Below are 12,192 nucleotides of genomic sequence, written 5' to 3' on the forward strand. Positions count from 1 at the left end.
AAAAGGACATCAAGTTATTCCACTCAATATTTTATTCTAGTTGAATGCAACTACCACCAGAGTTCAAATCACAAAGCAAATGTACGGATTCTATCTGTACAGCATTTTGCCACTTCATGTACAAAATTAATTCTCCTGAATAAATTGTCAAATACAATAAATAATTATTGCCTGAAGGTTGGAGCTTTTATTACCAAATTCTTTACAATGGTTGATAAATTCATTTTTCTAAAGGAAGGACTTGGAGTAGGAATGATTAGAAAAATATTGGGTACAGAAAAAATATACAAAATGAAAATATAACTATATAATGCCAAAAATAATCTATTGCAAGCAAAAATATTGATCTTATAAGTAGATAGGTTTACAGTCGTGGCCTAAGGAAGATCCTAAAAGAGCATTTTAAATTAATTCAAGGTTTTACAGTGTCCTCTTCTTCGTCTTTCTTGCCTCGTTTCAGGATTTGTGTGTAGGTGATGTAATCGATGTTGCCTTTTTTGTCGACCGGGCAGTCTTGTAACATCTCATCGATTTCATCTTCACTAAATCTGTTGAAAAGATAGATTTCCATGTCAATATAGAGTTCTGGAAAATTTTTACTGCTCTCCCATTTGGGGATACCCTGGATTGCAGAAGTGTTTCTTTCATGAGGTCAGCCAGCAGAATAATTCACCTCTGTCATAAAAAATGAACCTCTGGAACCAAGGATATTTGGGGACTTTTGATGTTAGACATTGAAAGTCAGATTACTTTTTTTACTAGACCCTCTCAGTCAGTCAAAGATAGGCAGAATCAAGCTGCCAGCCTTCTCCCCCACACATGCTATAAGCTGTGTTGGTTTTCTACCACTAGTGCTCTTTTTAGACTCCATTTGCATTTCCGTGACCCAGACAACACCAGATGTTGTATACTTCTTCATGTTTGGATGCTGTTGTCCATCAAATTTATAATAGTCAGAGTTAGAAATTTCTTGATTGACAGAAACCAAACATATTTGGAAAGTCGTGGGGGTCAGAAACATGAAAAGCATGTCAACAGGTTGTTCAGCTGGGTTGGCCTTGATGGTTCATAGCACTAGCTGGCTTGAATATGGAGACTAGTATTCACACAATTTTTAGTCCAAGTGCCAGTCTTTATTTTCGTATTCAAGCTTCCTCCCCATCAACACACACATTTAGGGTGTACTTGGGCACTTCGATGGAGCAAGCGAAATGTTAAAAAAAATCCTTGTGAAAAGTAATATAATAGAGAACCTGTTCATTTTTTATCAGGGATGGGGGTGGTAGGATTTGTGTGGTAATTATTGTTAACCCATAAGAGAAATCTGACAAGAAGAAATACGTAGTTCCAGAAAATATCCATACCCCCACCACAGAGAGATTTTGTAAAAAGACCCCCCCCCCCCCTACCCCAGGAAATTCTAATTTTCTTCCATACAAACTCGGTAATTTGTTCTTACTCTGGCTGACCCGCCTCAGAATTTTCAATTTCCTCGGTGAGTGGGGTATGGATATTTTCTGGAACTACACCCAATTCTCTGTCTGTGTCTTATGGATTTTTAATTCCGGGCTTTTTTACATAGGTATGCCTATTGTTTCTATCGTATTCGACTTCACAGCTTGTTTTCTGCCTTTTGTCAAATCTTTATGAATTTTTATTTTATCAAAGAAATTGTTCAACCCATAAAACAATGCATGTCATCCGACTTGAGATCAAGTACCGTATAACTCTATCACACAACGATCCAAATATCATCTCTACTAACAACACCCCAATGAGATTCACAAACATATATTCCCTATCTGTTAAACGTTCTCAGTAGCTAAACACCTTCATAAATCTAAGTATACTAACTCTATTATGCTGGAATTTATGCATAGCATTTCCCAGATGTAAACAACAGAAATAAATCGCTTATCATAATCCCTAACCCTTTGTCAAAAGTATGAATGCTTTGGCATATCATACGAAAGCAAAAAGTCTGTTTAATCGTAACTACACTTCAAATTTACCTATAATTTTCAGACTTGGTGGGGCTATTCCAAAAAGTCTCCCCTAAATGCTAACTTAGGGAATTAATATTTATTTTTAATAGACAAAAAAAAATTCAAGAAAAACTTCGGTGTTCGGGTTCAATCTTGAAGGCGTTAACATGATACTACGAGTTCAATATTAAGCCAAAAAAAATCAAATTTAGTATTCAATTCGAAGATCAGCTAATTCTGCTCCTAACTGCTTAATATAAATACAAATTAGTAGTAAGTTAAGTGGTGCGAATACGACTTAATTTAGTTTTGTAAGCCCAGTTGTAACTACAGCTGGCAGATATTGGCGTTGGAGTGAGTGGGGTCTCATTCGGGGTCCCGTTTGACAACTTCTGTACAAAGGAACAAAGAATTCAAAACTATGACAAAAATCCGTACAAACTTCAAGAGAAAAACAGAGTTGAAACTAAACTTACCGATCTCCAACTTGAGTCAACATATCGCACAACTTGTCTTCGTGGATAACACCATCGCCTTCTTCATCAAAACAAGCAAAAGCATTCCTGATGACATCCTCGGGATCTGTCCCGTTGAGCTTCTCGCCAAATAGCGTCAAAAACATCGTAAAGTTGATCGTGCTTCCAGATGCTTCGTTCACCATTTCCTGAATAAACTCATCGCTAACAAACTTCCCAAGAGATGCATACATATCTTTCAAGTCTTCAAAGTCAATGAAGCCATCTCGGTTCTGGTCGATCATGTTGAATGCCTCTTTAAATTCTTGGATTTGTGCTTGGTCGAACATGGCAAACACATTGGAAGTTGCCCTCTGGGCCCTCTTCTTGGTAGTCTTTTTGGTCTTTTTGCTGGACATTTTGCAGAGTTCGAGAGAGCTAACCTAAGTTACTTGAGTATTTTATTCCTCTCTGCTTTGCAAATTCCCGGGCACCCAAGTGAATGCCAAATACGTTCCCAACTTATTTTGACTGTCGCCGCACCCATGCGTAACTTAACCAAATATGGAATAATTACGTATGCTAATCGAGTCTCTGCATTTCATTGGCTTTTACAGTGACGAAAAACTGCTTTGGAGTCAAAGTGGTAATCCCTCCACGAGGCTTCTTTCCTATATTAGCATTGGAATACTGAAAGCTGTGCATTAGTAGAGAGAAAAGCATCATTACAAAGGAGAGGAGGTTTGATGAATGGAGTAAGAGGAGTAATGGAGTACTGGAAGAGTATTTATTTTCTAAGTTTGAATAATGTTCCCCAAGATTGGTGTGTGTTTTTGTCTCCTAACAAGACTGATGACGTGTTTTATGTTCAATGACGTAGTTTTAATTTCTCCTTATTATAGGTTTTTGCCCAAAACATACCAATTTTTCACAAAACAATCTGACCCATTCCTGATCCCAAAAACTTCTCTATATTTATTAATTTTGATCTCGCATCCTATGAAAATCAGCGGGTCCTGATCTCATATTATCAAGACCCGTTCCAGAGCCTTGTCGCACGTGTATGCACGCGAGTTATTTCCTTTGTATTATCCTCTTTCAATATTTTGTTGGTGTAACTAAAATGGTAGACTTTCGAAAAGTCCTTCGTCTCCGTATTACCTCACGCGCGCTGGCAGCACTGGCAGCACTGGCAGCCCAACCAGAATCACAGGCTACTTCAAAGCTTGCTTTTTTCCCCCACTTGCTTCGATCTTGACTCTGTGAGTCTCAGAGATGTCGACGTAAAACACGATGACTGATCCTAAAAATAGTATTTCACCGCCCGATGTGGGGCTCGAACCCACGACCCTGGGATTAAGAGTCCCATGCTCTACCGACTGAGCTAACCGGGCTCGCTCTTTAAATCTTCTTGTTGTCAATTGGTTAATTCACCACTTCATTTAGCCCTAACTAGTTTTGAGTACAGGACGTTGACTTGGCATTGCTATAAAAATAAAACATATTAGAACAGCAAAAGAATGACCTTTCTCTGATGGAATGGTTTTTTAATGGAGGCTAGTACATGGTTTCGCATAAAACAGACCAGATCAACCAGATACATGCGTCTACTAAAACCTGGGGTGCTTGCCATTTCAACCAATCCATTCGTGCGGTTGGAAATTCGTTTGCTAATGCTAAAATAAAGAGCGGGAAACTTTGACTTCCGACGCGTCTATCAGAAGAACCAACAAGAGCGGGAAAAGTGGATTACCTTTATCGGAAGAGTTTTTTGAATTTTCTAATCATGATCAGAATGACACAGACGGTCATAAACCACTTGTTTTTCCAACCGGAATGATTTTCGACTTTACCCGGTAAATGGTAAGCGCCGCTGGTTTTCACTAACTGACAAGACGCAAGCACAAATGCAATTCACCTTTTCGGCGCAAGCCGTCACGTGGCATAAAATTGAAATGTACTGGCTGTAATCAGTGAGCTGTAATTGAATTATTTTCTTGGTTTGTTTAGTTAGTTCTCTAAATTCAAGTAAAAAATCATTTTTCTAGCTTGATTGAAGTTTTTCTTACTGCTGTTGGATCTACCTAAATTATGGGTATGACCAACCCTTTGCACGGCTGAGGCCGTGTGCTCCCTGTCGCATTGTAGGATGGCTGGAGTGATGGTGCCGGGTGAAAAGATATTACTTGTACTTGCGCTTATGTTTGCCACTTGTGCTTGCATCGTGTTTAGTAAAACTATGTCGTCCCTTGTTGCCAGCGGGTACCATCAAAAATGGCTACGACCCCGCCAGGACTCGAACCTGGAATCCCCTGATCCGAAGTCAGATGCCTTATCCATTAGGCCACGAGGCCGACTAAGCTATAATTTATAATTTGAACCAACTCTACTTTTGAAGTTAAGGTTCGCCAGCCCCTTGAGTCTGCGAAGACAACCACTAGCATGCACATGGCTGAACATACAAATGTTAGTGGTATTAACAAAATTGAAAGCTGAAAAGCTATTGGTCTAATATCGTAAAAAATCTCGAAGTGTTAGGATAAAAGAAAACTTGTCTTTGACAAGTAATTGCAAAACGTAAAGTGAAATGTAAACATATTTTTGGGCATATATACTCGGCTTAAACCGAATGCAGGAAAACGATGAAAAGGTCGTCATGCTATAAATGTAAATGCCATTCGTAAAAAAAGAGACGTGAAGCATATATAATCTGTCTAATGAAATACCATCAAATTGGCCGCGAATACCAATGACACAACGTTCAATATCAGGAATACCAGGGAATTTATAATTATACTTGCAAACAAGACCGTACCGTACTTTAACTTGCCCAAGACAATCAGTTAAACTGTGGCACTCATATAGTACGAGGAGATTTAATTTAAATGTTACGATCAAACCAAGCTTTTCTCAATTATGAAAACTAAGGCTCTGAGTTCTATAAGAAGAGAAGTCTCAAAAATTTACGACCCCGCCAGGACTCGAACCTGGAATCCCCTGATTCGTAGTCAGATGCCTCATCCATTGGGCCACGGGGCCTTCCATGTCAATTAAAGGACAAATAAAAGATTATAATTAAATATCCCAATAAAGACTGCTTATTGGCCACGAATAAAAACAAGCTGGTTGGTTATGATTCGTTTTTTGGTTAAAAAAAAAAAAAACAAGATAAAGAAAAATACCAGTTTGACAGGTATCAACACGAATGTAGAGACCCATTGCCACTTACCGTGATGCATCGCGGTCACAGATGAATTTCGTGGTCCATGAAATTCAAATATTCATATATTGAATAATAACTTCATATTAAACCCTTTTCCGACATAGCACTAAGGCAAAAAATGATTCTTTTACATTCTTTTAAGAGTTTATTCAAAAGGTTGGAATTGTTTTTTCAGTGTTGACACGATTCAAAATGTAAACAAATTGTGATGCATCACGGTAAGTGGCAATGGGTCTTTAAGGTATGTAGTGAAAGAAGAAGGGGACGATTATTTAGTGATACGATAGGTCAATCTTAGGTAAGAAGTCGGGAGTGTTTTCATATATCATTGTATGTATTCAATGGCCGATTACTTGGAAATTTCACTAATTTTAACAGGAAATGTTTCGCGCACAATCGTCCCGGGGGTCCCGCGGGTCTCGGGGGTTTCAATCGTCTAATTAATGCAAAACCGTTACAATATTCCCACACTGACCCTTAGAACATGCTTTGTTCATGTTCGTTAAAGCTGTATACTTTTCACATAAGAACCTGCCTCATTTGTCAGGCTGAAGTGGTTCTTGTATAATTGGGTACTTTATTGTCTAAATTTTACCCTGGGTTTGCTTTCAGTTGACGCGGGAGCTTTCGCGCCATGAATGTTACATGAATGTATACATTTAACTAGTTCACGGTGGTTTCTACTGTGCATAAACATATTTCCGCCAGTTATCTAAAAGCTTTCAGCTGAATGGAAACTCTGCTTTATTTTTCATCAGTTGAAGCATCACAGCATCAGTCGTGTCTTGCAATCGGCTATAACTTGCATTGCGCCTGTTTTGCTCATCCGTGTTCAATAAATGATGAGTTTTCATTATTTGATTCATACTTTTTATGCGTTTCAGTAAAGCTGATGCAAAAACAACAATTACATTTGTTAATGCGTAGAGTGACCACAGTAAATCCGTAAAACTTTAGTGATACTAATAAATAGCACAATATCATGCAAATTCCATTGTTTTCTATTGTTTAATTAGCACTATTTTGTACTATTTAGCAATTAGTGTTTCATGGATTATTTGCTCGCACTCTACCGTGTCAAATAGATACAAAGCAAAACAAAAGGTTTTGAGAGAATTCTTTTCGTATTCGAGCAGTGGGCGCCAAAAACTATTTTCTCGAAGAAAGGGTTGTACAAGGCTAAAATCTTGTTATTCAGAAACTTGTTTGAAGTGGAGATGACCGATGAAAGTGGAATCAAAGTGTTAACCCAAAGCAAAAATTTTATTCGAAAATGAGGTTTAGGCCTCCATTTGCTTATTTCCCATATATTTTCTATATAAAGAAAAGCCTGGTAAAGCAACATTCTAACACAAATGCAACAAAACATTTATGTACAATTCGCTTCAAGCAGGCATTTTATCATAGTACATCAGTTTCTAACTGTTTAAAAAAGGTTTGAGTGTTAACCGAAAACGAAAATTGGGATCAAAACTCATACGAAAGTCTAGTTTTTGGCGCTTTTTGCCATTATTTGCTCATTATTGAAAAAAAATCCTCTTAAACTCTATTAGTCTACAAACTGTTCACAGGTCAAGTAAAACCAATCTACAAGTAAGTGATAATCAAGAAGTTCTAAGAAGTCTGGAAAACAAAGAAATGATACAGTCAAGGGAATTACTCTGAATAAAATAGACTTATTATTTTTGGGCGTAATGCAACAGTTCAAACTACGTGCCCTCGAGAACAGATAAGATACGTATGGATCTTCTCAAGCGTACTTACTGATGGACAAGAAAAGAATGAAATAATACTCAATAGAATGGCATATGGTTTGAAAGAGGAAAGCAGTTGCCAGAATTTAATCCATCGGCTCCTTCTCGTTTTGTGGATGGACAAACGCCATGAACGTTGGCACCAAAGGAGAATTGGTAGATGGAAGGATAACTTTTTCACTTTGGACCATCTCATCTTCTTCGCCTTCTTTAGGCGGGATGTAGATAATATTCTGCCTTTTGTAGTCATACAAAAGCTCCTCCTCGCTCAAGCTAGAGTACCCATCTAGATCTTCATCGGTAAAGTACGCCAATGGCTCAACCTCGTCTGGAAGTATTTCATCTTTACCTGTTGGCTGTGTCATGGTAAAAATAAGACAAGACAAGATGCTGACCAAACTAAATAATCTGAACGTTACGTTAGTGTCTAGAACTTGGATCATACCACCGCTAATCATCGCACCAAAGCTCGAACCGACCCCAAGATACAGCCCTTGTACTATGAAGATACCTACGGGATAGGTAGATCTTGGGGTGTAATTTATAACATAGAGGACAAAAGCTAACCACGCAGTGGAGTGAGAGATCCCTTGTAACAGTTCCACTGATGGCACAACCCAGGCAGAATCTGGAGTGCTGAGCCAAGAATAGATTACGAACCTCATAGCGTAGGACGCTAGGCCAATGAAGATCATTCCTATGTATCCTATGCACTTCATCAATATAGGTGCCGACATAGCCATCACCGAGTCAGATAAGTATTGACTTACTACTGTTATGCCTATTATGATCTCTGTGCCTTCGATTTCAATGACATTCCAGTACAGGAAGTTATACAACACGCCTCGGAATGTACCCATTAGGAGAACCAATCCAAAAAAACAAAGATGCTGTGAAACACAGAGCTCTTTGAAGCACCGCAGGACTTCAAAACTCATCCTTTTCTTTCGGTACTTAAAAGAAAACGTTAAAGACACCAGCAGCGCTGAAGTTATTAAAATTGCAAAAATAAAGAAAGAAATACGATAATCGCTGTATTCCTCACCACATATTTCATACTTCGGAGCGAGCTTTAGAAGGACTCCAGTTATCAGGGCGATAATGCCGATCCCAAGCGAACTGTATAAGCTATTTTTAGCAGGTACATTTTGATACATAACTCCTAATGGCTCCAAAAATGTCCCATCGTACTGTATATTGAAGTCATCAGTTGGAGTCTGGAACATTTGTCCGACCAAAACAAAGAAAAAAATCTCAATGAAAATACTCATCGCATACGGATTCTGCCTCTTGTTTACATAGTGTGTTCCTCTTGATTTGAAATCATAGGGCTTTTTCATTTCTACGATTGGCTCTTTTCGGAAAGTCATTCCCGAAAGAGAAAAGCTATTGAATAATGGCTTTCCAAGATCAACACTGAATCTTGGGTTTATCTCCGGTAATTTCATTTGCCCACTCTTAGACCTAATGTCCCTTCTAACTCTTCTCTCGCCGACGTCCTTAAGATTTCTCAAGAATTCATCAAAACCGCTGAATGTATCGCTGGTAATAAATTCTTTTTTCCATGATTTAGTATTGTTTTCACTAGATTTCGTCTCGTTGGAAGACTTCGTACTTCTCGAGGGGCAGGTTGCAGAATGAGCATGGTTTACAAATGCAATTGGAAGCGTAAAAATAACCCATGCAATTAAGGATGCTAGCAAAATAAATTTTCGCACTTTATAACGGTTTGACACGTAGCACCAAAATGGACCAATAAATAAGGCAATCAGAGGACGAATCCCTCCAAGAATCCCAATCTGCCACGGTTTTAGTCCAACAGATCTGTAATAAATATTAAGAAATGGAAAGAGTGAACCGAGAGCGCCATAAAACAAGTAGTAATACGCATTCGGTAACCATGTCTTTAGCTGTTCAACGTTGATTTTCCACAGTTCATCGCGAAGCATTGGCTTTCCCATTATTGTTTAGCCACCGCAGCTCTATATTAACGCTTTGCTCTCCATATCAGTTGATGTCGTGGTTTATTTGGTATAAATATATCCACCGTTTTAAGAATATCCGCTTTCTTAAGCGCACTTTGGCTGTAAAATAGCTTGAACTCCTTTTAAGGCAATTCCCTTGGTCTGTTTTTGAGTAGATTGTGTTTTAATTCCCAGCACTTTGCAGCTTTCTTTGCTAATAGGCCGGTGCGTCAACATAGACAGAAGTTGATTTTCTCCCACGTCAAGTAATTTCCTTTCTGCATCATGAAGAGCTGCGTTGGCGGCCAGAATAAAACTACATATACTACTCAAAAAGTCAAAAAATGTCTTCTATAGGACCAAGGCTTTGGCATTTGGATGCTCCTTGAGTTAGGTCCGTCCAACTTGGCTAGAATTCTTTGGAAGTGATTTTGGTTGCTGCGCACTGAATTCAAACCTTACCAGTAACCAACGAATCATGGGTAATATCAATATCGGGAGTATTACTTCGTTGGCAACGTAATTCAACTTTTAACACCCCGTGGATTCTTAAGAGCATTTTTAAAACGTACTAGAAACAGTCTCAAAGATTACCCCGTTGACAGAAGAATAATTCGAAGAATATTTAACGGCTTTGTCCAGTTCCAAGTATTCATAAATGGTCAAATTTTAGGAAGAGGTTACTTCATTATATTACAATAATTAGTAAAGTATAGTATATCTCTAGGCATTATGCAAATGACTTTGGTTGTCATATTGAGACAAATGAAGAAGACAAAAGATTTTCGCAAAGTTTGTTTTGACTTTCGAGTTTGGTCAGTAAATGATGAATAGGATTAAAGTGCAAAACTCCTTGAGTGGGAGCTAAAGTTTTCCCCCTCGATATCGTGGATTAGTTTTAAGAAATCGGTATTTTTCTCGTCTTTTTAGTCAAAAAAGGGCGTAAAAACCTGACAATACGAAGAGGAAATTATTTATTTTCTTCACTGGAAGCCTTTAATTAATGAAGAGCGATGGAGAGCCGGAATTATCTAGATGGAGAGCAAATTGTTTGGGCTTTCGCTATCTTAGTTCCGTTCTAAATAAAAAGTGCATGGCTGGGCTTACTAAATTTAACATCAAAAACTCTCACAAAGATGACACTTTTGCCGCTTGGGGCAGCTGTATTCAATTTCTTCAGATAGATCAGTTTTGAACTTTTTAACTACCACACGTGACTTTATAAATCATTGATGATTTTAAAACGGCGAAACTTATATGAAAGATGAAAGTGCCTAAAAAAATGTCTGGTGGGAGAAACTGTCTTTATATTTTGCCATACAATGTATGATTAGGTCGTGGTCAGTAAAATATTTGTCAAGTTTTCTCAGTTAGCAAAACATGCAGGACAAATCAGAGATGCATTATAATTTACTCAAGGAAATTTAGAGTACAAACACTGAAAGCGTACAATACTTTGCACCGTTTAGGACTAATTTAATCAAGCAATGGAAAACAAAGAATCCTATTAAGAATATAATGTCCATCCAACTACTGGTTTGAACGTGATTGAAGTTCAATAAATATTCTCTTATCTTCTCTCATCGCCGCTCGCGCTACCACTTGCCTAGTTTTGTCCTCCTTATTGTCTCCCTTAACAGGGAGCCCATTCTTCAATTTTTTCGCAGCCGCCCTCCTTAGTACTAATGTTTTTACTATATATAACTTTTCTGACGTGTGCCTTCAGTATCAGATTAAGTCAGGTTAAGTATGAGAAGATGAGGATGAGAAGAAAAAATGATGAATATTATTCAACTGGATCGGGGTGGGGGTGACATAGGAGAAAAACAAACTGCGCATGCTCGAAAGTTCGTGTCGTGTTCACAAATACAGTTGAACCTCCCTTAAGCGGACACCCTTGGGAAACGGAAGAAGTATCCGTTAGTAGAGATGTTCGCCTAATAGAAAGGGGTCCTTAAACGGACAAATAATCAAAATACTGTCGTTTTCCGTTGACGTAAGCCTTTCTAAAGACTAAAACTGTTAAGCCGTTTCAAGTAGCCGGTGTTTCTATTTCGAGTCCGTTTGTATGTCATATTGTATGTCATAAGAACAAATAGGTTTAAAAATAAAGACAGTTTTTTTTTTATTCCGAGTCCGTTTTGATTAGAATATTTGAAACAGTGTTCGCTTAAGGGAGCCTGAAAACAATAGAAACAGTCAATTGGGATTCGCTCTTTGGTGTCCGCGTCCGCTTACGAGAAACTCCGCTAAAGGGAAAGTGTGAATACAGTGTTTGTATGGGAGGAAAAACGGGGTTTTGGAAAGCTGTCCGTAATTAGAGCTGTCCGTTTAAGAGAGCGTCCGCAAGTGGAGATTCAACTGTAAAACCATCATTTGATATTTACCGGCGTTATATGAATCACGCCGTAATTGGTGAAACGTTTGTGCTTATTTTTCCTAGATAACAACTTTCCTAGTGTTTTGTTTGTTTCCTGGTCAAATTATACAAGAGAAATTCGCGTAATATAAACGCCGGCGAATCTCCAATGGTTTTATTTGCCAGACGACGCGTCTACAAATTTCCCACTCGGAACTTCCGAGCATGTGCCGGTTGGGGTGAGAATATTCGCGCCCTCCCCTCAATGCTCAGAATTATAGGAAGGCCTAAGTCTCCACAGTGCTTCACTTCTTGCTACTTGTCACATCAGCCCGACTGGTTGAGCAACAATACATGATATAAAGCAAATTTTCTATTGGGGTCCCAGATTTTGGACGATTTATTATTGTTTTGACGTGGTTCCTCAACCTTTTCTCACGCGAAGCAATAGA

General features: G+C 38.4%; 2 protein-coding genes and 3 non-coding genes across 5 annotated transcripts; all 5 read right to left on the reverse strand.

The window, feature by feature from the left end:
- Nucleotides 1-14: 14 nt before the first annotated feature.
- Nucleotides 15-2,956, reverse strand: LOC116302469 (myosin regulatory light polypeptide 9-like). The gene is made up of 2 exons (XM_031711769.2): nucleotides 2,462-2,956; nucleotides 15-548 (listed from the first exon to the last, which is right to left on the reverse strand). The coding sequence occupies exons 1-2, from the start codon at nucleotides 2,857-2,859 to the stop codon at nucleotides 413-415; spliced, it is 534 nt and encodes a 177-aa protein (XP_031567629.1). The 5' UTR covers nucleotides 2,860-2,956; the 3' UTR covers nucleotides 15-412.
- Nucleotides 2,957-3,761: 805 nt separating this feature from the next.
- On the reverse strand, nucleotides 3,762-3,834 carry Trnak-cuu (transfer RNA lysine (anticodon CUU)). Its single transcript has one exon. It is a non-coding gene; the product is annotated as a tRNA-Lys (tRNA).
- An 887-nt stretch (nucleotides 3,835-4,721) lies between these two features.
- Trnar-ucg (transfer RNA arginine (anticodon UCG)) lies at nucleotides 4,722-4,794 on the reverse strand. The gene has a single exon. It is a non-coding gene; the product is annotated as a tRNA-Arg (tRNA).
- A 612-nt stretch (nucleotides 4,795-5,406) lies between these two features.
- Trnar-acg (transfer RNA arginine (anticodon ACG)) lies at nucleotides 5,407-5,479 on the reverse strand. Its single transcript has one exon. It is a non-coding gene; the product is annotated as a tRNA-Arg (tRNA).
- A 911-nt stretch (nucleotides 5,480-6,390) lies between these two features.
- Nucleotides 6,391-9,834, reverse strand: LOC116302399 (major facilitator superfamily domain-containing protein 6-like). The gene has a single exon (XM_031711689.2). It carries the CDS (start codon nucleotides 9,376-9,378, stop codon nucleotides 7,504-7,506), a length of 1,875 nt encoding a protein of 624 aa, XP_031567549.2. The 5' UTR covers nucleotides 9,379-9,834; the 3' UTR covers nucleotides 6,391-7,503.
- Between the last annotated feature and the right edge of the window lie 2,358 nt (nucleotides 9,835-12,192).

The sequence above is a fragment of the Actinia tenebrosa genome, unplaced genomic scaffold, assembly GCF_029948245.1.
Source record: "Actinia tenebrosa isolate PJP-AT-01 unplaced genomic scaffold, QUT_ActTen_1.0 PGA_scaffold4__44_contigs__length_22323623, whole genome shotgun sequence".
NCBI lineage: Eukaryota > Metazoa > Cnidaria > Anthozoa > Actiniaria > Actiniidae > Actinia > Actinia tenebrosa.